General features: G+C 34.3%; 1 protein-coding gene across 1 annotated transcript in view; it reads right to left on the reverse strand.

Moving 5' to 3' along the window:
* atrnl1b (attractin-like 1b) overlaps nucleotides 1-26255 on the reverse strand; it is a 172790-nt gene that overhangs the window by 58006 nt on the left and 88529 nt on the right. Inside the window, exons 23-25 of the mRNA XM_692563.11 lie at nucleotides 26156-26234; nucleotides 21980-22137; nucleotides 7870-7931 (exon numbers count right to left, since the gene is read on the reverse strand). Of these exons, the coding sequence (XP_697655.5) occupies nucleotides 7870-7931; nucleotides 21980-22137; nucleotides 26156-26234 (299 nt within the window). The remainder of the gene's footprint in view (nucleotides 1-7869; nucleotides 7932-21979; nucleotides 22138-26155; nucleotides 26235-26255) is intronic.

Genomic DNA, 26255 nt, shown 5'->3' on the forward strand with positions numbered 1-26255 from the left:
GCCCTGTTGTGTGGCTGTACATGTTGCCGCTTGAGTAAATATGGGAGAAAATGAAAAAGGTGTCCGGGGACCACTCAAAGCAGAGGACGCTATGGAAGGTCTGGAATGAGCTGTGGGAGAAAGAATTAAAAAGCTGACTGCTAAACAACGATAAAAAGGTGTATCATAAGTTACATAGTTGCTTCCGCTGATCCAGCATAAGCAAACAACACCGCAGCATTGAAGAGGGGGTTTTCCCCCCTCTTTAGCAAGAACAGAAAAAATTCACAGCAACAAATTGATGATTAAACTATGGACTAAACGTAATTTAGCCAATTAGCAGCAACTAATTACTTAAGCTGCAATGCATTGAGCCTAGTTTAGGAATTTAAGGAAACCATTTCAGGTTTTAGGGTTAAAATGCAAGTGCTACTGCTAATATTTAAATCTTTCTATGTTTTCTTTCCTGAATGCAAAAACTAAAATCAGACATTGGAAGAAAAGGTACTGGGAGATACAAATGATGCGAAGGAAGGTGGTAAACCATAAAATCAGGTGAGTTTGCTTCAGCCTCAAAAAAAAAAAAAAACCCACTGACATCAAGGCCATACTAGGCATGGAGGGATAACCGGTTTCAAAGTTTACCGTGGTTTGGAAAACCACTAAACATTTCTAAACAAAAACCTCTAAACATTTCTTGTTATACCATTCCTAGGGTATAAAAAAGGCCTTTATGAGTTATAAAGAAATCTGTGTTATTGAAACCAATAACACAGATTAAAACCAGTGAAAACCAATGAAAACCAGATAGCAGATGTCAATGATGTATTTAAATTATTTAGCCTGAGATGTTTACGGTTCTAAATTATTATAAATGTTTCCTAAAATAAATATATTGTGTTCAATGGGGGAAAAGTTGTTTTTTTACCAGGACATTTAAAAAGAACTTATATACAATAATCACAATACCGTGATACAGTAAGTAAGTAAAGGTTTATTTATTAAGCAACTTTCCCAGACACAAGTCATAAAGTGCTTTACAATAAGAGAAAGCCATAAAACAGGTAAAAGAACACATATCAATAATAGAAAACATTAAAACAAGTTAAAAATCGAAGTACAGAAACACTGATACTGTCAATTAAAAGCTTGTCCAAAAAGATGTGTCTGTAAGTGCTTTATAAAAAGTTCAACTAATCCCAGATTTTTCAGTGCTATAGGGAGAAAGTTCCAGAGCCTTGGGGCCACAACACAGAAGGCACTGTCACCTTTAGTCTTAAGATGAGTTCTGGGAATGGCTAAAAGGTCTTTTCCAGAAGACCACAGAAACCGGCTACATGAGTGACTACATAAAAGATCTTGAATATATAGGGGTGCTTGACCATGCAGAGCTCTATTTGTAATGACCAGAATCTTAACATTTACTCTAAAACTAATAGGAAGCCAGTGAAGTGCCATAAGCAAAGGAGTAATGTGCGACCTCCTACTGGTGCTGGTTAAAAGCCTCGCCGCTGCATTTTGAACCAATTTTTTATTTTTATTTTTTTGCACTCAATTTTTTATCCAAGGTTATAATATCCGGCCCATGTCTAGACCATACAAGACATTTCCTTTCCTGACAATTAAAAAACTAATATTTAGTCTTCCTAGCATCCTTGACTGTCTCATTACAGAGAGCCGAGGATTTAGCGATTGATCATAAAGCATGAGAGGCCTCTTAGAACCAATATTTAGTCAAATGACATTGTGTTACAGTTTGCTGATTCACTGACTTCCATGTAAATGAGGAAATGCAATCTTTTGAGGACATTTCTGGTGCTCTCACAGACACCGACAGCTCATCTGAATGAAGCAATCACTGTGGGATGTACTCTTGTCGAACCTTGAAGACTGAACAGCATGTGCTTAATATTAAATAAAAGCAAATGGATTGCAGGAATTGAACCAAATGCATTAACTTTCATTTAACAAAGAGACTGTTAAAAAGCCATTCACAGGGTGGAAATGCATTTCCCTTATTGCTCATATTAAACGCTATAATTTCAGGTTGCACACTGACAGGTTCTTAATCAGTGATACACTTTCAGCACACCCCTGCAGAGGGGCTTTTAAAAAAGGGGGGTAATTTTTTTAGGATCGTAATAACTAATGTTATTGGGAAAGTCATGCATCAGGTTTGAATGTTAGGTGTCATCTGTGGTGGTTTTTGTCTATTTCTACTTTTAATTTGTTGTCTTTCAGTGATGCGGTTCATAATTCAGGGGCAGATGTGAGGACAGATATCCGCTGTCTGCGATCATCTCTCTAGCTGCACTGGTAATAGAACAGAATCCGCCTGAGGCTAGTCTTGATTCCAGCTGTCATGAGTTTGGCTATCTCACTCAGCGGAAATAAAGCAGAAATCACATTGATGAAATCAGGAAAATACTCATTTGAAGAAAACATTTGCTAGAAAAGTAATATATTTTTTGAAGAAGTACAGTATATTATGAGAAAAAAGATGTCTTTACACTACCACCCCTTAGGTTTATAGTTGGTAATTTTTCCAAGAGTAATTTATGAGGATTTAAAACAGGCATTCTTAACCTTTTTCACTTCGAGGCCCACCTCCTTCTGTAAAAATTTTGAAGGTCGACCTTTCTGATATCTTCCCTTAAACTGATTGCCTAGACTCTAGAGAAAATGATTATTTAAAACCTTTATTAATCCAACTGAGAATGTAGTCCTAGTTGGTGTGCAGCAGTTGGAAGTTTAAGCTACAGTTATGTCTGTATTTAACAGTAAAGCTGTTTTTGCACCGAGTCCGAAGTAATCAATCACAGAAATCAGGAAATGCCCTTACTTTTGTCATTTTAATATGACATATTTATTAATGAAATCAATTACAGTATAATATTTAATTTCATTTTAAGCTATCTTACAGCCCACCTGCAGAATCGCCGATTTAAAATAAATAGAAAACATGTTATATTAATTTATTTCTGTGGTGTCTTATATGATCTTTTCTCTAATTAATGTCATATACCCTGAAGAAATTATATTAATATGCTGATTCTCTGCCTAAAAGCTCAAACTCAACATTACCTTAAGACATTTATTTTTGGTGGCAAATTATAAATATAAGCCTTTCTTTAAAACAATAACAACAAAATACAGTACAGTGCAAAATCTGTTTTAACTATTGTTTTAATGGATATATGTGACCTTTTATCACAAAACCAGTCATTTTTGTAAATTTTCCTTGATAAATTGAGATTTATACAGGTTGAATAAATTATCATTTAGTTTACATATGGTGTGCTAGGATAGGAGTTAGGTTATTTTGGTTTAGTTCAGTGGTTCTCAAACTTTTTTCATCAAGTACCACCTCAGAAAAAAATTGTCTCTCCAAGTACCACCATAATGAGCGGTATTGAAATACAGTAGCTTAGTGGGCCCAGTAAAGCAGCTACAACTCTGCACAGTTAAAAAAACATGGCAGATAAACTCAGAAATATAGGTTAAATCTCATGTATGGCATATTATATACATAATTTTTGATAAATTTTGAAATATTTGTGAAATATTGTGAAATATTTATGACATATTTCATTCCTCCGCGTACCACTAGAAGGAAGCCCGCGTACTACTAGTGGTTTAGTACCACAGTTTGAGAACCACTGGTTTAGTTGTTTAAAAAATGTGAAAGACAATGTTAGAGAGAGGCAGTTTGTCCTGGTTTGAGCTGCATTTCTACCAGTGTTGTTAGCAATACAGTGGTCCCTCGCAATAATGCAGTTCACTTTTCGCAGTCTCACAGATTTGTTTTAGTGCAATTTGACATGCTTTTTTTTTTTACAGCGCATCGGCCCTGATGCACGCATAGTGTTCTGCGTCCTGATTGGCTGTAGACCATTGTCACTCAATCTTCTCCATGACGTGTCTCCTGTACAGTACAGAACACGTTCAGCTTGCCAATTTTACATAAATCTTTGATTGCTAGCAGTGTGACTCTGAAGTGCGGTACTATATGTTTGCAAGTTTTCTCCCCAACAAACCCCATAACATAAAAACATTCTACATTGTCAAAGTCACCCATGATAGCAACAAAAAGGCAGAAGAAGATGCTAACCAGTGCACAAAAAGTTGGACTTTTGGACATGCTAAAGGAAGGTAGAAGTTACGAGTGTTTAAACAAGAGAAAAAAGTGTGAAAATGTTAATGCATATCTGAGAAAAGTTAATAAAGAGTGTAGTGAGAGATTTTACAGCCTTAAAACATATCTGATACTGTAAATGTAAAAAATACAGCCGACTACTTTGCGGATTCCACCTATTGCGGCTACTTTTCGAACGTAACTTCCACGATTAACGAGGGGCATTGTATTGTCTAAATTGATGAAATTGTAGATATAAAAAAGTACAGATCCATTATGCCATTCCTTCTGGAAAGGACTCAGTAGTAATAATTTTTATTTTTAGCATTATAATGATCCACTTATTGCAATGAAACCATATTTAGAGAAAGCAAACACAAGGTTCATGAAATGGCTTTAGTCTAGATCTGAACATTATAGAGGCTGTATGATATCATAAGACAGAAAAATAAAGATATGACACTCTAAATCTAAAGAAAAACCCTGGATCTGGAAAGAAGCCTGATTTTACATAGCACATTGTTTCAGAAAATGTCTTAGGTGCAAAAATCTTAGGCCAACAAAGCTTGTACAGTGCTTGGGAATTTTGCACAGTACTGTATATTGAACAGTAATGCAAGTGGGGGTAAACACAATGAATGGACATAAAAAATAAAAGCAAAATCAACGTTTGACAGTTTACAATATTTGACAGCTGTACCACACCTTGTCATGGCACATCTTTCACAGCAATTCACAGGGTTAAAAACAAGTAATCTGCCAACTATGCATCCACTGAGTCATTTAAAATCAGCTGTATGCTTTCTTCTCACCTTTTGCTTTCAGACGTCAAGGGAAGGCATGTGCAATTTCCTGTATGATGCGTGAGCAACATACACACAACAGCCTCCCAAGATGATGACAGAACGCTTTTCAACACCTGACAGTTTCTCGTTCCCCTGAAAGACGGTCTTCTTCCCTTACTTATATTTGAATAAATGATGTTGCTGAAAGCACTAAACATTTGAGTCGTGCTTTCGAAGACAAGTATGACTTTAGAAGAGGGTCATTTTCCAGAAACTTCTACTCCAACATTTTTCGGATGTCCTAAAAATCACAACTACTGTATATGCCAGTTAGCATGAGCTGCAAGTGTAGATGCTAAGGCATGGTTGAAGTAAACTAGTTAAAGTGATTGCCCAGGCAGTCATAAACACAGGGGAGCTGTAAAACATTACTCTTTGGAGCACAAGTTGACCCTGTGTCAGAGTGCATCAATGTTTGACACGGCTTCCAGAGGGGCTGTCTAATCCAGGACATAGATCTGAATTTAGGACAAGCACCAGAGGCTGCCGCAAACCAAAGAGATTGAGTATTCAGGGAAAAAAGAATGAGAGAGAGTGAGAAAAAGAGAGATATGCCCTCTATAGCCAAATCTAATAAGACATAATGGGAACAGGTGTGCATTTAAAGACAAATCAAGAAATTGCGCAGAAATTAACAAATTGGGATGACAGATCTACCTTGTGGCAATGACACCTCGTACGGAGCAGTACTCCATGAAGAGTTACGTAGAAGCAAGTTGTTTACAATTTCAGTGGATCATTTTCAATTGTGCTGTCATCTCTTCGAGCTAAAACGGGAAAATACTGTCATAACTTACTTGGCTTTATTTAGTTTTTGTTTCACTCCCTTGTGAATACCACGCTATGGGAGCAATTTAGATTGAGGCAGATTTTTTTTTTATTACAATTAATATGGAGAGAGAGGTTTGAATTATTGCCATATCGTCTTCTCTGGATATTTTATGGCAAAAGCAAATCAAAATTCACAACATTTAATAAATAACATTTTTCTATTATAGTACAAATATATATGGAACAAAAAAAGACATCTATAGCCCCTTTCACACATAGAACTTTACCGGCAAAAATTTACCGGCAATTTTAAGGAAAGGTCTGTATGTGTGAGCAGGCCCTTTTTGAAAATACCGGTAAATTTGTTCCGGCCATTTTCCGGAAAGAGAAGTTGTAAGATTACTGGTAATTTGTCGGAATGCTGCGCTTTGTGAACGCAGAAGGAAGATTGCCGGAAAGAGAGCGTTCACGTCTAGAACGCGCTGACGTGAGACGTCTACTTTAGCCATTCAGAAAACTCAGATGCATTCACGTCCATGCGGTTTATGAAAATAAAAACTTTTGAATATTTTTCCAGACACATTTAGCTGCTAGATGTTAGTCAGATAACGTTTCTATGTTCCTTCTTAATGCCAACTGCGGACAAAACTATTGATAAGATGCTTATGATAAGCCGTTGTTTGTTTAACTTTAAGCTCTGCTTCCTTCAGTAGTTTGATGCGTCAACTGTGCCCATGAAGCAGCCGGTGAGCGCCAGCACACACACATATTCTGTACATCTTGACATGCGAAAGTGTTTCTCTAAATGTTTTCATCAAAGTTGTTCACAATACTTATTCATCCACAGAGTTTATAATGTAATCAAACGTTTAATGTCAAATACCAGCGCAGCCGTTTAGTGGTCATTCCTGGTTAATGATGTCAGAATTTACCTGTATTTTGGAATGGATGTGTGAATGATCTTTTCGGGGAAAAAATCTTTTTTTTTTTAATTCATTCGTTTTGAATTTACCATAAGTCATTACGGAAATTTTCCCGATATTTACCGCTATCACTATGTGAAAGGGGCTTATGTCCAAGTCTATGAGAATAGACAATAAAAGCAATTTGGGACTTTTTTGTGGTTAAGAAACTCTGGTTTTGCTGTTGTTTATTTGTTTGTTTGTTTGTTTGTTTGTTCAATTTGTATGGCGCTTTAGAATCTTTTTAGAAGCCTGAAATCTTTAAGCTTCATTACTACATATAAAAAATGGCAACAGGTTTGGAATGACATGAAGATCCTCAATTAACTTCAGTTTGGAATGTGCTCAGAGCCAAAAACAAAGACATGTACAGCTCGACTGTACTACAGTGACTTGTCAACAGGAAAAAAAGCCACTTTTTGACAGTTTCTTTTGAGAGATATTGGATTGTAATTTTTTCCTTTCAAATTGTAAGATATGAACTCAAATTTGTTAGCCATCAAGAGAGAATTAAAAGTACTGTATAAATGTAATTGCAAGACAAATGTCAAAATTATATGACACAATTTTTGTACTAAATCAGCAATTTTGAATTCTGAAGTTTATATGTCAGTTATTTTAAAAACTTGACTGTGGACTTATAAACTGTAAAGCCTAAATTGTGAGATAAAAAAATGCCTTTTTTTTGTATTTAGTAGTTCAGCATTATAAGGAAAAATGTCCATATACAGATGTTTAAAATTTGTTAAACTAATTGATGGCTTGAGAAACAGAAAACTTGGTTTAAAAAGGACTAAAGTGTGAGCAGTGCTTCATGCCTCACAAAAATCTAGGTAAAATCTCACGAATGTGCCTGCATTAAACAGAACAGTTGATTCCATCAGATCACTTCACTTGGACGTACATGGAGGTCTGAGCAAAAAAGTAAAACCGAAGAACACTAAAAGCAATTAGGCCTCATTTCCTCTCAGCCTAAAAAGCTCTCTCAGTGCTGACTTGCTAATCTAAGAAGAAATAGGCAAAAGACACATGAAGTGCTGAACAGTCTGACCTAGGCACGCTGTCGCTAAATGATTATATATTGGCTAAACAGCTGAAAGATGTTGTCATACTCAACTTCGGTGTTACATCACTACTTTGAAATGGTGGACAGAACAAAGAAGGCACAAGAACTCACCTGAAAAACGTCACAAAGAACTGCACCAGGTCCATAATGCTGTTGTGCTGAGAGAAGGCGATCTGCGAGGGGACAAAAGCAAAAAAGAGAGATAAATGACGGGGTGACAGGTTACCAAAGAATGGCTCTTTCCATGAAAAGATGATGAAGACCTTTGCTGGCGGCAAGGGTGCTTCGCAAGAGATCGTGTCATAACAGATTTTTTTGGCTTGGGGGGTCATCACACACATCATATTTTTCTTTCTTTTTGTCTCCTCTAATTGTTAAATGGAGGCAGTAATGGCTGTTCATGGTCACCTGAGCTGACATCCCACAGGCATTACATACATGCCAAACGGTTGCCTTCTGGGATTGCGGTTTACATTAGACTTAAATGCACAGGTGTAGCGCAGCATGCCTAAGAAGGGAAATAATGACATGTGGGATAAAAGTCGATAATTGCAAGAGGCTGGATTTTTGCATGCAGAGCTTAAAGGGATGTTTCACCGAAAGTTTATATTCTGACATCATCTGTTAATCTTCCAAAACTGTACACTACTTGCCAAACATTTGGGATCAGAAAGAATGTTCTATTTGAGTATAATTTAAAAAATATATATTTATTCTTGAATTTGTCAATACTCTGGTCTTCAGTGTCACAACAGTTTTTATTAATAAAAGTTAATAACAGTACTATTCTCATTGATTTAAAAACTATTTGTAAGTGATACAACATTCACTTAATGCTGTATATATTATATGCATTATATATATATATATATACACACACACAGTGCTGCTTTGAATAATTGGCCACTCATTCATATATTTGCTATAAAATGCTAAACAGAATATTTTATGTGTGCATATGCATTAGATCAGTCAGTATTGAAGCTAAACCAGGAGCTTATCTAAGAAAATAACTTCCAAAAATTAGTAGATGCACATTTATGTTAGGGAAAAATATCAAATTAAAATAAATTAAAATGAGGAAAAAATATCAAAAGAAACAAAAATATATACTAAAATCTTGTTTCAATTTTGTATTTAGAATTTTTTTGCAATATTTTGCTTCAATTTACATGTATTTTTACTTATATTTTTAAAAATGCTAGGTCGCTCTAGGTCAATGTGTGTGTGTGTTTGTGTTCAATAAATTTGTTTTGTTCAAACGCACTAAAATATATTACCTATATTGGAGTTTACTTATTTGTGCTGAGCACTGTACACACATACACACGCTTTTATTTAAGATTTGAAAACCGGAATTTTTTTGCAAATAAATACTATAAATGAGGGCTTCTCAAAGTCTGGACTCTAGTCTGGTTTTAGACCATGAGGATATTCAATCCAGACCTGACTCAATTTCGTATTGCAAGACCATGTGTAATGGATTCAAATTGTGAATTTCCTTCATCGATAAATGCATAAACCTTGCAAATCAAGTTAGTTTTTTTGGTTTCTGTAAAAAGAAAATAATAATAAAAATAATAGTAATAAAAAAAACACAGGCCAAAATAAAATTGAAGGCAAAATATTCAAAGCTATCCTGGTGACTGTTGTCATGCCATCCAGTGATCATAAGAGGCTTCACTTGATCGAGTTGTCTAATCGTGCATGTGCATCTGCTTTAACGCACCACAGCAAAGCGATCATTTTCACAAACAAAAAACTTGATGAAGAGAATCAACAGTTCAAAATTGAATAGACAGATAAGTATGTGTTTATTTTGCCAAAGGCCCTCACAAAGGCATTCTGCTTGATTTGTAATGAGTCAGATGTAGTTGTAAATGGTGGAAATGTGAAAAGCCACTATGAAACAAAACACTAACATTTTAAACGGCAGTATTTCGAGGACCGCAAAACTATAAGACCAAAAGTTTTCATTACACACCTTTTGTATTTTTCACCTTTTTTGGGGTCTGGATGCAAACCTGGTGCAGTTGCAATCTTTGCAATGCTTTTTAATGGCCACCCCTAACCCTACCACTCACAGTGACGTCACTAGCTCCAGTGAGTGCATTGTGTCTGACATTGCATCTCTGAGATATGCAGTCGCAGCTTGCCTCATCATGGCTGCATCCAGATACTATTGGAACATATTTTGTTATGTTTTGCACAAAAATGCACTTACATTAGTGGTTTGGCCACATTTGCATTGTATTTAATCTGTTTTGAATGCAAATGCCACTTAATTTAAAGAAAAAAAAATAGCTGACTTGTCATGCATGTTATGGATGTATATTAAAAAAAAAAGTTATGTAATATCAATTGTTCCGAACCTTAGACCGTAATAAAAATTCGGGTTTGGACCTTTTAATTTAGAACCCCTGCTATAAATAATAATATTAGTATTTGAAAATGTGAAGGCATGTTGTTAGGAGCATTGCAGAGAACCAGTCATACTTCTAAGTGGTATATGTTTTGGGAAAACTACTCTGGCTACATAATTCTGTTTAGTCAAAGATGTTTTATTCAGAAATTTGCAAAATGATTCAGCAGACAAGCTACATTCATAGCCAAGCTCTGTCTGAATAAGACATCATGTTCGGCAGTAAACACTGCAGGGCCATTAACTGAGCATCAACACATTTTTGAAAAGTTGCTCAAGTGTTCACAGTGTCAAGAAACAGCGTTCACAAAACATCCCGTTAGGCAAGGAAAATAACTACTTGATCAAATACCCAACAACAAACATAAACAGATTAATGCTCTAAATGTACAAATCTGTAAGTCACCCTGACTCACCAGATGAATAATGCAACAATGGCAGTGTGAGGCAGGTCCTTTGGAGAACCCATTCATTTCATTAAGCTGTTGTCAGAGGAGCACGGCTGGGGTTAAAAACAGTGCTGGAGAAAGCTTTAACACTCCATTAGGGCTGAACCATTTTTTGTCCCAAAAGACACACAAACAAGATGCTAGGATTGAAAAGAACAGTTTTGCAGCTCCCACATCTGGACATTTAAGCCATTGCTCCCAATGAGACCATACCGTGTTGTGCCATAAATCATGCAATGGATGTTAACTCTGGTAAATAAGGTCAATTGGACATTATAAATCACATCAGGACATATCACATGCATAGAAAATAGTTCTGCATATCCAGTTGTAGTCAGAATTATTAACCCTCCTGAATTATTATTAGCCAATTTCTGTTTAAAGGAGAGAAGATTTGTAAACATAATACATGTAATAACTAATTTCTAATAACTGATTTTTTATCTTTGCCATGATGAGAGTAAATAATATTTTACAAGATATTTTTCAAGATACTTCTATACAGCTTAAAGTGCCATTTAAAGACTTAACTAGGTTAATTAGGCAAGCTAGGGTAATGAGGAAAGTCATTGTATACCACTGGTTTGTTCTGCAGCCAATTGAAAAAATATATATATACTGTATAGTGTAAGGGGGCTAATAATATTGACCTTAAAATGGTTTTAAAACATTTTTAAGCTGCTTTTATTCTAGCTGAAAAAAAAGCACAAAAGAAAATCTCCAGAAGAAAAAATATCATATGAAATTTTCAAAAAAAAATTCCTTGCTCTAACATAATTTGGGAAATATTTGAAAAAGAAATTCACAGGCAAGCTAATAATTTTGACTTCAACTGTAAGTATAAGTTCCCTCTTAGAGCTAATTAAGTGTGAGTGTTCACAGATACAAAAATGTTCACTGTTATCCCTAAAGTTGTATCAATTCAAAATACTTCAATTATGATTCAATAAGCATAAATACCAACCTTTTTGCTCACTCCATTTGTTTCGTTTGTTGTACAATTTGCATGACATTTTTTATTCTATTAAAATGTTTAAATTGAATGTACTTAACAGAGCTTATTCTAGTCTGTTGTCAAAGGAACGATGTGCAAGAAAACATGACTGACTCTTTGAACTTACGTCACCAGAGGATACAGTGCACATTTTATAATCTCTGCTGGTCACTGCGAGTGTGATTTCATACTGTATAAAAAATAAAAAAAAACATACCTTGATTTCCTTTATTAAACAAAATATGTAAAAACTACATGTAAGATTAGGCTGTTTAATGTTAGGTTTATGTTCATTTTTGACACATTACAATAAACTTAAAAAGCATAATTTTTTTCAACAAGACGAAATTAGCTTTTTAGGGCAAAGACTTTCCATATTTTTTTAAGTTCAATCATCTGTATGGGCTGACAGAGTTTGTGTAGTGGCTAAAGCTACAACTAGTGACATTAACAAATATAGTTTTGAAAAGCTTGCAGCCTGCACACAAAATGTAAACAAGAGATGCCAGGAAAAAATGAAGTAAGCACACATTCAAATTTAAAAAAACCCTCCATTATTGTGTTTGGAAAAACAGAACAGAGAATCAGTTTAAGGTCTGGGGTTGCTGTGCTGTGTTGTGTGTTGTGTCACATCCATTGTGCATTAATCAATAATATGAATGTATTAACATATAATATAAGTGAACTGGTAGATTTGGCTATAGCAGTGTTAATATAACATCAAACCGGATGAAGTGTGCCTATAACTAAATGAGCCTTTAACACTTTAAGGACATTTATGCTACACATGGTACGTTGAGTCATTAGTTAGAGGAATCCAGAAATGTTAAGGGTTTAATTGATTAATTGAGTGATAATTTAAATAACAATTGTGGAATTTTGTGATATCTTGCATCCTTAGGTACAACGTTAAGAGACTTTCAGCACTTGCTGGTCTACCATCATTATCTCCACTGCCCTTCCTCTGTGCTTTTCAGCAACCCATGTCGTTTTTTAACTTTTATAGATTCTCAAATCAAACTATTCCTACATAAATCAGCTGCCAGAGTCAAATTAGGGCTGCGCAGTGATAACACTAATGTGAACATTAATAAACCTAGATATTCCAACTGAAAGAATCCCTTTTATCACAGTTGTTCCTTTTTTCATTAATCACCATCCATTAGCTCATTGTATAAATTGATAGGACTTTAACTAGACTGCATAGTTATTGCTCATCATATTGTGGAATAAGCAATAAATAGCATCCGAGATCTGGACATGAACGTCAGGAACATTTCCTTAACGAGCATTTCAGACACAGAGGAAAGAGAGAAACTATCAGAAAACCATCAAGCTCGGTATATAAATATATATATATATATATATATATATATATATATATATATATATATATATATATATATATATATATATATATATATATATATAGGCGACGCAGTAGCGCTGTCGCCTCACAGCAGGAAAGTCACTGGTTCAAGCCTTAGCTGTGTCAGTTGGTGTATTTGTGTGGAGTTTGCATGTTCTCCATCAATCGCGTGTGTTTCTTCCGGGTGCTCCGGTTTCCCCTATAGTCCAAAACATCTGGTACAGGTAAATTGGGTAGGCTAAAAATTGTCCGTAGTGTATGAGTGTGTATGGATGTTTCCCAGAGATGGGTTCCAGCTGGAAGGGCATCCGCTGCGTAAAACATATGCATGATGCTGGTTTGGGAGCTGGGTCTATTCTACGCAAGCTATGGTGACTTTCACCTTGATAGCTTAGCGTGGATGTATACCTGACCGGTGAGCCTCTGACAAAAAAGTGCCTCTCTGAATTAAATCAGCAGGATGCCTGCAGCCTGACTTTAACTGCAGTTCGGCAGTTTCACTTTACTTCTTGAACATTTCATTCATGCTGCTGTGACAAACTGGGGTATTAGATGCAAATCAGGGGTGAGGACTAGTGAAAGTGTTATGAAATTTAATAAGGCACGCAAAATGGAAAGAAAAAAAAACATCATTTCGCAATGTGTGTATGTGTGTGTGTACGGCCCTTTACTGACAGCCGTGGGTGTGGATCTTTTTAGAAAATATGGCTAAAATTCCTACATGACGGTAATAACTTGATTGCAGTGTTTACTTTAATTTATCCACTAATTTATGCATACTCCACGTCTTAATTCCATTTCTGTTTAGTTCAATTATTAAGGTGATCAAAAAAAAAAAAAAACACTCTCGAGCTTATGTAGGCCTACAGTTCAAAATTCATGTTTAACTGAATAAACAGTTAGGAAACACAAGTGCATCTTATTGGACATAATTTATTTTCATCACCAATTAGAACAGTTTCACAAGCAGTTTGTGAAGCATTTGGAAACAGGAGATGAGCCCCTGGACTAATGCGCCATTGCGCCACCTGGCTTGAGAAACCAGTTCTCAAAAACTTGTTATTTGGGTAGCACACATATTCTGAATGCAGAATTCAAATGAGCCATTTTAATATATATATATATATATATATATATATATATATATATATATATATATATATATATATATATATATATATATTGGATCACGATTAATCTTTGCGCAGCATTACTCAACATTAAGTTCTGATGTAGTGCATGTGTAGACTTAGACTACCTGCTATCATGTACACCGTAATCATGCTAAGTTTTGCACCAACATATTTACTGCACCATGACTACCAACAAATCCACTGCAATTAATTATTTTGAACAAAAAAAAACTTTATATTTAATTATGTTCAGTGAGATGTTTTATTTGTGGATTGTAACATTGTGGATTGTTACATAAAAACCCTGAAACAGATCCAGCTTATTCATCTAGTTCATCCCGGCTGACCTCACACTGACCCATGAGACACTGAGACAGTTAAGCAGCAGTAATGTTTTGCCAGATTGGGTTTCATGCACAACGAGAGCACTTGAGTTCTCCATATCTAATATCTGATGCTTTCAGAGGTGGTCGGGGTCTTCATATGTGTGCATGCTTTTCACGGACCCAATTTCCTCAGTAAGCTAATAAATGCTGATCACACTTTCTGATCATAAACATCAGAGGAGAGCTAGCTCGCCGTGTCACGGGGGTCTATTTGATTTAATGATGCACCTCCATGGTAAATAAGTGACTCTGCTTTTGGGAAATCTAATAGAAAACTATTACTGCTTGAACACGGCTCAACTGAGATGAAGGTCTGCGAGAGCGCGTAAATAAATGAACCTTATCAGAGGAACTCATCTCATACGTGATGGAGGAACAGAGGAATGAATGCAGATCAATATTTGGTGTATTCTCGCTGTTGGAGATAGTCCCGACAACAAATGACAGGCAGTATCAGAGCGTCTCGGTGCACAGCTGGTGAACGGTAATGAACGACAGAAAGGTTGAGAGGATTTGTGCTGGTTATCTTTATAAACCATATGGATATCGACCAGATGAAATCTTCCTTTATTGTGCTGGATTTTTTAATAAATAGCTCCGCTAGGCATAGAAAACCTGTTCAACACTGAATTCTCTAAAGAGCCGCTATAAGTGTTCATCATATTCGCTCTAATATGTTTTACTACCAGTACTGAAGGTTATTACTTTTTTCCTTTAGAGACGGGAGAGCAAATATTACCCATTGTGCACCAACTAACAATGACATAAGCAGACAGACTAACGCACCCTGTCTATACGCATGACAATGCTTTTATTTCAAATTTAACATATTTAACAATTAACATGTAAAGGTAGTAAAAAACAAACAAACATTATCAATAATTTTTGAACAACTACAATCCGTTACTTCCCCCTCCACAAAATGTTTTAAGGAAGAATGGGAGAAAGAATTGGGAGATGTCCCTTTAAATGTCACTTTAAGCTGTATAGCATCTAGTTTCTAGTGTCTGAGGTAGTGTCTAGTCAAATATTATTTACTGTCATCATGGCAAAGATAAAATAAATCAGTTATTAGAAATGAGTTATTCAAACTTACGTTTAGAAATGTGTTGAAAAAAATCTTCTCTCCAATAAATAGAAATTAGGAGAAAAAATAAACAGCTAATAATTCAGGGTATTTAATAATTCTGACTTCTACTGTACATGTTTTTATTAACCATGACTAACCTATAACATTAAATGGCAGAAAATAATTAAAGACCGTTCAGAAGCATGATGCTCTTTTTTTGCTCTATCACCGTTTAATGATGTCATGTACCGGGAAAAATAAAATTGGGTGTTGGACGTCGGTCACAAAAAATGTTATTTCCTGGTTTTGTTCTGGGAATTATTCATTTACAAATTAAGCACTGCAAATTGATAATTATTTCTTTCATTTACAAATGGATTCACTTTGTATAATTTTAACTTAATGTTACTTAAGACAATATGCACACAGATAATTTGAAGAAGAGTTCTAATCACCCAGTCAGAATTATATTTGGTCATATTAAGCTGATTGTTCAATTAAATCTCTTGTATAAATAGGCAAGAAATAGCAATTGCCTTGGACAATAACCATTTAAAGCTCAATCCCAAACACTGCTGTTACTAGTGACTAAAACTGATACTACTTAAAATTAAGCTTAAATGAATTATAAATATTATATGGAAAACTTGATTAGAAATGTTGCCTTGGCAACTAACTGGAGTAAGATGAAGCAAATGAATTTAAGGACAACCATTTAACAAATCCATTCAAACGGTTTACCCTGAATTTAAGTAGCATTTAATTAGACTTTAGTCAAATGAATGAAACTAAAGCTAAAATAAAAACAAAGCTAAATTAATACAAATGACAAAAGCATAGCTACATCAAATAAGTAATAATTATCACCATAAAATACAACTAATCATACATATTGCTTCAGAATTACACTGTCCTTTTACCAATTTGAGAATAAATAAACATGCACCAATGACAAAACTTGGCTTTTAATAAAACGTGTATTAAAACAACAGCTGTCTATGTAATAAAAAAGGCAAAACAAATATGAAATTAGTGCTTCCTGACATCAGAAAACAGGGAAAAAACCCTGCTGTTTTTCCTTTTTCTGAAGAGTAGCAAAATCTTTAACACACTAAATGTTTTTTATTTTATCCTAAATTCCAATGTACCAATAACTGTCCACTTACATTTTACGAATCACACAGTTTCAGCTATATATTGGATAGCCTGGAGGTGAGTAAATTAAAAGCAAATATTTATTTATGGGTCAACTATCCCTGTTAGGGAAGCTCACCGAAGGGTAATGATGAGGTTACATATGTTCTGTGATGGTGTCAACTTGTCATGACCAGTCTAAGTGATGGCATTTCACACCGGAATATTATGTCGTTAAGACCAGAGTCACAGCTGAGGTGTGAGTTCATAATGCCTAAACAAATCTATGTCTAATTCACAGTTCTGGGAAACTAACTGTTCCACGGTGCGGTCTTGATTAGGGCCAACCATACACCCATATAGCACAGTGTTGATGTCATCGAGCCTGGGGCAGAACGATCAGAGCAGTGTTCACAATGAGAGGGGACTGTCAGGGTGGATGAGTCTCTGTTGCAGAGCGTTGGCTAAAGCTTCCAGCACACACATAAACAAGTCTCAATGATCACAAACCAAGATGCTAATTAAAATGATTTTGTGGTCAAGTAAATGCTATTTCTCCAGGGATTATATTAATTCAGGGAAAGATCTTAAAAAATTCAGTTATATAACAAACTTAACCTCAAACTAGCCTGAAATAATTTGTTTAAAACTGTAAATTCGTTAAGTAAGTTAAATTCAAGAGTTTTTAAGACATTGTTAAGACCATTATGAATAAAATTTTAGACTCATAAAGGGCTAATTGCTAAAAAAAAAACTTTTTAAATGGCCGAAGATGGAAAAGTTTTTTTTTTATTTGCCCTGTCAAAAAATTGTTTTAATTAAATACATTTGATAATACAATAATAATTTAATAATCAAATTATTTATAAAGCAAAATATTTAAATATTGTGCAAAAACAAGCAAGCTCTACTTGTATGCATACACTTTTTTCTACCATAAACTTTCTTTAAAAAAAAAAAAAAATAGAACAAATGTTTTAAAAGTTTTAAAAACTAGAATAAACTAAATATATGCACAACAACCTGTCCAGGTCGGTGTCCTCAGCAGTAAATACATTGAGCACTTCTAAACAAATGTTATTTTAAGTAAAATAATTAAACCATTACGATAAATAGAGTTAAAAATGACCTTTTTAAATAAAAAAGTTTTATTGAGATGGATTGTTGGTGATTGTATGGGTGGTAATGACCAGATTGGGTAGCAAAACATGAACAAAGGAAAATTAATACCAGTTTAAAAAAAGATTTAAGACTGACAACACAATATTTCAGTAAATGTAAGACTTTTTAGGGCCTAAAACTTATATTTTGAGATTAAAGACATTTTAAGACTTTTTAAGACCCCTCAGAAACCCTTTATTTAACCATGTTTATTATTGCTTTAGTTGTTTGTTGTAGATATTTACCGTTTCATGATAAGTAGAATTTATTTTTAACAGAAACTGAGTAGAAAAAAATTGCAAAATAAACTTTGTATCATTGATTAGTTGTGATTAGTTACTTATTTACTTAGATAATCACTTAATTTGTTCTCAGTTGGAATGCATCAAATTTTTGGCCACTGAAAGTTATCATCTGATGTCAAAATATGAGCTGAAAAAAAGGCTACTGCACTGTTGTGGTAACTGTATGGTGTGAGGCTGGTTTCATGCTGACTAGCTTGTGCAAGGGAGACCAACAGAGTTTAAATTAGGATATTGTGGTATTGCGCTCATGTACAGATATACTTGTTTATGCATATACTGTATAACAGCTGCACATATAATGTTGTATACAGTAATATATCTGTACATACACTTGTCAATTTGTATATTTGCTTCTATTTTTAATATATATATATATATATATATATATATATATATATATATATATATATATATATATATATATATATATATATATATATATATATATATTAGGGCTGTAACGATACACCAAACCCACGATTCGGTTCGTATCACGATTTTTGACCCACGATTCGATTCGTATCACGATTTTTTATTTTATTTTTTTCGTGTGGGGGAAAAAAAAAGATTTTTAAAACTATTTTTAATTAAATAACATTTGAAAAATCTTTATAAACTAAACATCAAAGAACAATATTAACTATGCAAATTATTAACAATATAAATAGCCATATATAAAATAAATAAATAGCCAAAGCTATATCACTTCTGTTTTGTTTGTAACAAAATACTGTTGAAAAACCAAACTAAACTCCATTGTTTAGATGGTTCAAGCATGTTGAAAATTATTTTTCAATCAAGTTCTCTTGCATAGAAAAAGTAAATTAAATAGCTAGGGATGCTCATTTCGTTAATTTTGCTAACCGACAACTGCCGCTCATTAATCGGTTATTAAGGGTTAACTGGTCAGATTACTATTAATTTTATATTAAACAAATTGACGTGTCTATTTTGTGTATGACACATTAAATATTGCATTTTAAAATACTGATTTATTTTTATATATTAATAGCGGAACAGAAAAACAGAGCATCTTCACGCACCTGCAGTGTTTAGCACAGAAGAGCAGAATAATCTAAATAAAATGAATAAAATAAATAGGACTGCCCTAAATTATTTTCACTTAAATAATTAATTTATTTTACAAAACGAAAACACTGACTGATTCTTTTTAATAACCAACATGGGCTTTTTTTCCAATCATATGTTTATTTCTTCCGTCAAATAAAAATCGCAGACTTCCTCAAATTGCTTGCTCCACGGAAAATATGCATTTATTTAATGCCCCGCTGTTATTATTATAATCACAAAACCTTTTACATTTTAATAGAAATCCTTATTTTAAAGATTATGTCCTGATATAGCCTATGGTTTCCTCTCTCTCCCTCGCGGTTCAAGTGCGAGCGCTGCCTGATGAAAAGACAACAACACGCGCGCATATGTAGACTTTTTGTAAACAGTTTGTTTAAATATGATATTGCATTAATCTGCGTACATGCTTTAAGCTGTAAAATAAAAAGTAAAGCCTATTTGTTGCGTTTATTACGCAGATCCAGATAAACGACTGAATCAGCTGGGTATCGATTGTGCAAAAGTGTTGCTGTCTGTGTTGTTACAATTGTAATATTTAATACTATTGTGATATTCAAGATTTGTATATTCATACAGCTCTGGATAACTTAAAACAACGATTAGACCATCAGAGCGGTGTTAATGCGTCCTGAAGTAAAGCGAAACGGCTATAAACTCCAGCAAGATAGAGTGATTATATGCAGAGCCATATACCTTTATCTCTAAATAAAGTAGGCTATAACTATAGAAACTGTGTTTATTTTAACTGAAAGCTTCGTAGTGTTTTCTGACCTCACGTATATATATATATATATATATATATGTCTCTGTCATTCTGTTGCACTGTAGTAGCATAAAGCTCTTTCTGATTCTGCACATACTCACCAGAAAAGTAAATCATACACCAACAACATTAACTGTGCTGTCATGACAACATTTTTAAAATGATATATTTTGATTCGATCAGTGAAATTTTACTCGTAATAAAATGTGGTTATATTGTATAAAAAAATCAGTGTAATAGGTTACTAAGTTCAATTTTAAAAGTCTTATAAAACTACCTTATTAAAAGATAAATAAATAAAATAATAAATAATTATTACAAAGCGTTAACAGTTTTGGTTTTCAGCCAAGTGCATACAGAATTTTTGGTTTCAGGCTAAAGTTGTTTTTTTTTCGTGCTTCTTTAGTTCTCAAGGTTGACTTCAAGCTTATTTACAGAGACTGCATTAACAATCAAATATACAGTAAAATTGGCAAACATTAGAATTTAAACTAGCTGTTTTGTATTTAAATATATTTTGAAATGCAATTTAATCTTTTGATGACAGAAGATTCAGCAGCCACTACTCCAGTCTTCAGTGTCACATGATTATTAAGAAAGCATTGTAAAAACAGTTGTGCCCTTTACTATTTTTTGAGGAAACCATGGTATATTTCTTTCAAAATTCCTTGTTCAAAGGAGCATTATTAGAAATAGAAACAATTATAAATGTGTCTACTGTTACATCAATAGCTTTGTTTCCATCCACCTGTTTTTATGAAGATTTTGGATATAAAAAAACGATTAATGGAATGATGCAAATACTGTAAGTTTTGAAAATGCACATAAAAAACATAAGCAGATAATTTTTTATTCGATGAGAAAAACTGTGCATAAACTCTTATGGAAACACTTTTACCAAATAAATTCCAGTATGCACATTAAAAAAAACTGTAATGATAAAAATTAGTAAGAATGGACAAACCAGCAGGCTGACCACATTGTAAACATGAAAATGTTATTTTGGCCATTCAAAAATGCTGTAATCATTTAGTATTAGTGTCATATAATTAATTACCTCCAGAATCAAGGCGTCTGTGCTCTGCATCTCAGGCCTTCAAACATCAGCACACATTCATTGCATGTCAACATACTGTCCCCTCTGAGGCGCAAGTAATTTATTAAATTAAAAAAAGTTTCACGCAGCTTCTCCTATCGCAGCAAATTCCATTTTTACTTTTGATTTTTGCCACCAGTTGACGATTTTGTTCTCTTTGGATGGAAATGCTGCTTTATTCGCATGGCTTTTATGCAATATTCCTGTTTGCGCACAAGTTTAATTTGCATCTTTGGATGGAAACAAAGCTACTGTCATACATTTTTGTTGAATAAAATCTAAGCATGACTATATTCACCATTTTAAGAAACGCTGGAAAGACCTAATATATTTAAATAATGTTAAGCTGTAAATGGATTTAGATATAAATAGGTTAGAGGTTTCATCCAGACAAGTTTTTTTTTCCCTTCTAAAACCAAACTACCTGTGCAATCGAATGCATTTGTCTTATTCTGTTTGATTGCAGGCAATAAAGACGGCAACCATCGTTCATAATAAGAGTGATGTTCCACCTTGGAGATTCAACGTAAATGTTTTTCCATGATAGATAGCATCAGTCTACACATTACTCCAGCAATGTCATTTCATGTTCGTCGTCTAGGCATCTGGCAATGTAACACATTGCCACTTAAGAGCTGATTCAATTTTATGGACCATAAGATGCACCCTTGTCCCAGTGCATAACTGAATAATTGATTTTCATATCGCTGTATCACTGTTTTAGAAACATTTGTTTTTGTAGATTTCCATTTCACAAAGGAGATGGATGATTCACGTGTCACCCAAAAGTAAAAAAGAAGCATTTTGAAGTCTCAATAGCTGACAAACCAGAGGAAAAGAGTCCTTACCTGTATTTTGATTGGCCATGAGAAGTTGCTGACATACACATAGAATGTGATGTTTGGGTTACTGTGAAAACTGAACTTTTCACAAGAGAAACTGTCTCTGTACTCTTTGATGTTGGTCTTGGACACAATAGGAATCTCTTCTCCAGAGATGGTCCCAGCTGTAGGAAGAAATCAAAAATGAATAGATGAATGCAAATATATATATATATATATATATATATATATATATATATATATATATATATATATAAAATACCATTTGACACAACTTAATCAATCAACTGACTCTTTGCTAAATCACACCCGAAAACCACCGTACACCTATCGTGACTTAGCAACCATAGCTATGCGCTAGAGGTCTGTCAAGCTTTTGAATGAGGGAAACAAGCCAAAGCGTTGTGCATATGGATTGTGCAAATCTGATCACCAGTATCCTAAAAGTTTGGAAAAAAATTCACAGGTTCGCCCCTGCTTGGACTGGTGGGCTTACAAGAGTTCAAGACTAAATGCTACTTTTGTACTGTTATTAGCTTTTTTTCTCACTTAATTACTGGTTTAAAAATTTTAAACTGGACCATATCCCCTGCAGGGGAAAAAACTATCTGCAATCTATCGAATCTGATATATGCAATCTATTGCTTTTCCTGACGCTCATGAGTGTAATGTCGAAATTTAACAGTCGATTTTGAACCACTGAATTTATGAAAGCGAATTTTTGAACTGAAATAAAATAAGCTGAAAATTGCCTTTGGAATGTTACACATGGTATTTTTCAACAGTACGGAATATTTTGGAGGTCAAATCTGCAAGTTGAATATGAAGTATTGAATTTAAAGCCTGATTTATACTTCTGCATCAAGTGACCGGCGTAACCCACGGCGCATGCAACGCTCGTGGCTGTGCATTTATACTTCTGCGCACTGTCTCTGTTGGTCTGCATTAACACTTCCGAAACGCTAGTTGGCAGTGAGGTGTAAATCTTTCTCTGTGTCGAGTTTCTTCGCTGCTTTTTTGCGTTTCCTGAACACTTCCGGGATGTACAAGTGGCTCAAACTCGCTCATTTTGAGGCAGGAACCGGCGGACCTGCAACAACTTTAACTATGAGGTAAACAAAACAAAACTTTCCATCCGGAGCTCCTTAACTGGACTCCACACTTGTAAACAATCGCTCGCGCCATTCGCGTGGCTCTCGGTCCCGCCCCGACTTGTCAGCGCTACCAAGCTGACCAATCACAGAGTTTGCGCTACGCGATGTTGCGACGTGTAGTTACAATTTTTGAGAGGTGCACGTCAGTGACGGCGACAGCCACGGCGAAGGTGTTTGACGAAGGTGTACGCCGGTGTTTGACGCAGAAGTATAAATCAGCCTAAATCAAGTATGAAAATGTGTTTGGATTGAAATATTCAGAACTTAAATAAACAGCTATGTTAAATTTTAGAACCTAAAAATACAAACCATGATAATTCAAGTCATTAAAATGCAAGCAGTTGTTAATTCAATGTATTATTTCTTTTCAGTGAATGCTATTGGACAAGCACTGATTTGGTTCCATATCATTCAGGCTACACTTTATTCTTCATTAGCTTCCATTTTTAGATACGCTTATATATACAAATTTAAACCAGAACCAAAATGTTTGCCCATAAAGGTCATAAACTGACCTCTTGGTGCATTTTTTTGTGATTTTGCATTCATATACTCAATTTAAAAAAAGAAGCAAGGCATCATATCATTTGCTAAATTTATTGTTAGGTCTAAAAAATAATATTTCATGGTTAAAATGTAGTGTGACCGTCACTTAATGCTTTCTGAGCTATTAAAATAGGGGTGAACGAGAGCATTGCAAATGCAATGAATTGCACCAGTAATCAACAATGTTGACCGAATGCACTGGTTTAGCTGTTTGTTGATATTTCTTATTCAGGGAGAAAATGAGTTTTAAAATCAACCTTTCAGCATGACAATTTCATTATCTATTTTAAACATATTGGGTAGCAGGTATATAACCATAATCTAACAATAAATGACTTGGGAGGGCTGAAAAGAAAAGAACGCTTTGTCCTGTTTTATCGGGACTTTTGAAACTTTTCTGAAGTCCTCCTCTAGAACACTTAAGACCCACCAATCGTCATTCCGAACCAGTACTATGAAACAAAGCCCTCAAAATGACAACCCAAATGCCACTACGTGCCAATGTTTATCTTAATTGAAATCGTTCAGTGCTCCTGAAGATGCCGCAGCCCCAGAATTCAGAGCCGCACACTAGACTATTGTTAGAAGCCCTTCTCAGGGGAGAGTGCCTTTAAACAGAAAGACACCACTTCAAATATTAATTGAGGGAAGCAGGGAGGTCGAGGAGGAGAGGGGCGAACCTGTTAAAGAGGAGTGAGAATGTCAAAGTCACATTTAAAAAAATGAGCTGGTGACTATTGGACGAAAAGGTGATTACAGACACAAACAACAGAGGATAATGGTGACGTCCTTGAGTGCCTGTCTTTTATAAAATGGCCAACAAACCCAGGAAAACACTGCGGTCAAACAAGAATGCATTAGCATCCATGTGTCAGAACCATTATGATATTATGCTGTTATGATATTAATAACGTTGATACAACCATGCTGGTTGAAACTTTGGGTTGGTACAATTTAGTTAACGATTTTAAAAGAGTTTCTTCTGCTCAAGGTTTCAACAATTTTATCAAAAACAAAGAACAAAAGCAATAATGTAAAATATTGATATTCATTTAAAATGTCTGCTTTTCTAATTTAGTACATTTTAAAAATGCATTTGCAGACAAAGAACCAGCCTCCTCTATTCGCCCTCTTTACTTTCTCTTTTAATTTTCTCTTTTGTATGCACTCCACTGAAGGTATCAAGTAGCTTATATATTTAATTTAGTTTGTTAAGTGCAAAGATTTGTTTCAAAACTATTTCTAAATTCTGTTTTAATTTCCAGCAAACTAATAAATAAACAATAATAATGAAGTGTGGTCAAAAAACAAAGTTATATCCAAACACAGGTTCTGTTACTATGCCCCATATGGTGATGCATACATCTCCAAAACCCAAGAGATGGACAAATCTAGACTTGTTTTTACTAAAACAAATATAAATATGCATATAATAAATAATACTGCTAATAATAATGACATTTTACAAATGCAAATTGTCATGAATAAACTGAAAAAGCCCCCTGAGATGAGGCATGAAGGTAGGAGTTTTCATATTTATGCAGTAAATATATATTTTTTATATTTTAATCGTATGTAAAGATATTTGTGTATTGCTGTACATCCTGTGTGTATTAAGCAATGTGTAAGCATTTGAATCCACATAGGCGCATAACTAATGCACTTCAAATAAGCAACACAACAGCAATGCGCCTTTACACACCTCTATTTTAGACCGGAACACCCATGAGTCCACAAAGTGGAGCAAATGGATTTGCTATTTAAACAACGTGGTTAAAAATGTGAAAATTACAGTTGCACTGGTCTAAAAATAGCAGCAAATCATGCCAAACATTTCTTGCTCCTTACTGCACCGGTTGTATGATAGGGCCCTTAATGTTTTTAATGGCAGAGACATTAATCAAGACACAAGATTCTTCAAAAATCTCTTAATTTGCTGATTTGGTGCAAATAAAACATTTAATAAAATCAATACTGAAAATAAGTGTGCTCTGTGATATTTTGTGACAACTGTGATACTTAAAAAACTCATTTATTTAAAATAGAACTATTTTAGGAATATTAAAAAAAATTATTTGCTGTCATTTTAGATTAAATTAATTATTATTCTTATTAAAATCATTTAAACGGCACCTTTTCTTTTATTGATTTAGTTTTGAAATCTTTAACATTATGCTTTAAGTATGCTGGCAGCTACATTTTCACAGTGAAACCATATTTGAAGTTTAAACACTTACTTTTTTCAGTTTTCCATTACAAGTGAGGCAAAAGTGATGTGTGGAGTTAAAAATAGTCTATCTTTTTAAATAACATGTCTTCAGACACAATATCCTCTGTGCCCTTCAGCCTGTTTTTTAATGCATGAATAAGGCTTTTTTTTGAATTCATTTGTTCAACAAATATGTTTGTTTACCATTACAAAAGCAGAAATTATTACCCAACAACAAAGAGTAAACATTTCATAGAAAAGCCTAATCAGTACCTGTTGATCCAACAGACCATGTGATGTTCAGATTGAAATTGTTTGATGCGTTGATGGACATGTCCAAGTTTTTGCTGGTCTATAAATTGAAAAGAGAAAA

Source organism: Danio rerio, chromosome 12, assembly GCF_049306965.1.
Source record: "Danio rerio strain Tuebingen ecotype United States chromosome 12, GRCz12tu, whole genome shotgun sequence".
Lineage (NCBI taxonomy): Eukaryota > Metazoa > Chordata > Actinopteri > Cypriniformes > Danionidae > Danio > Danio rerio.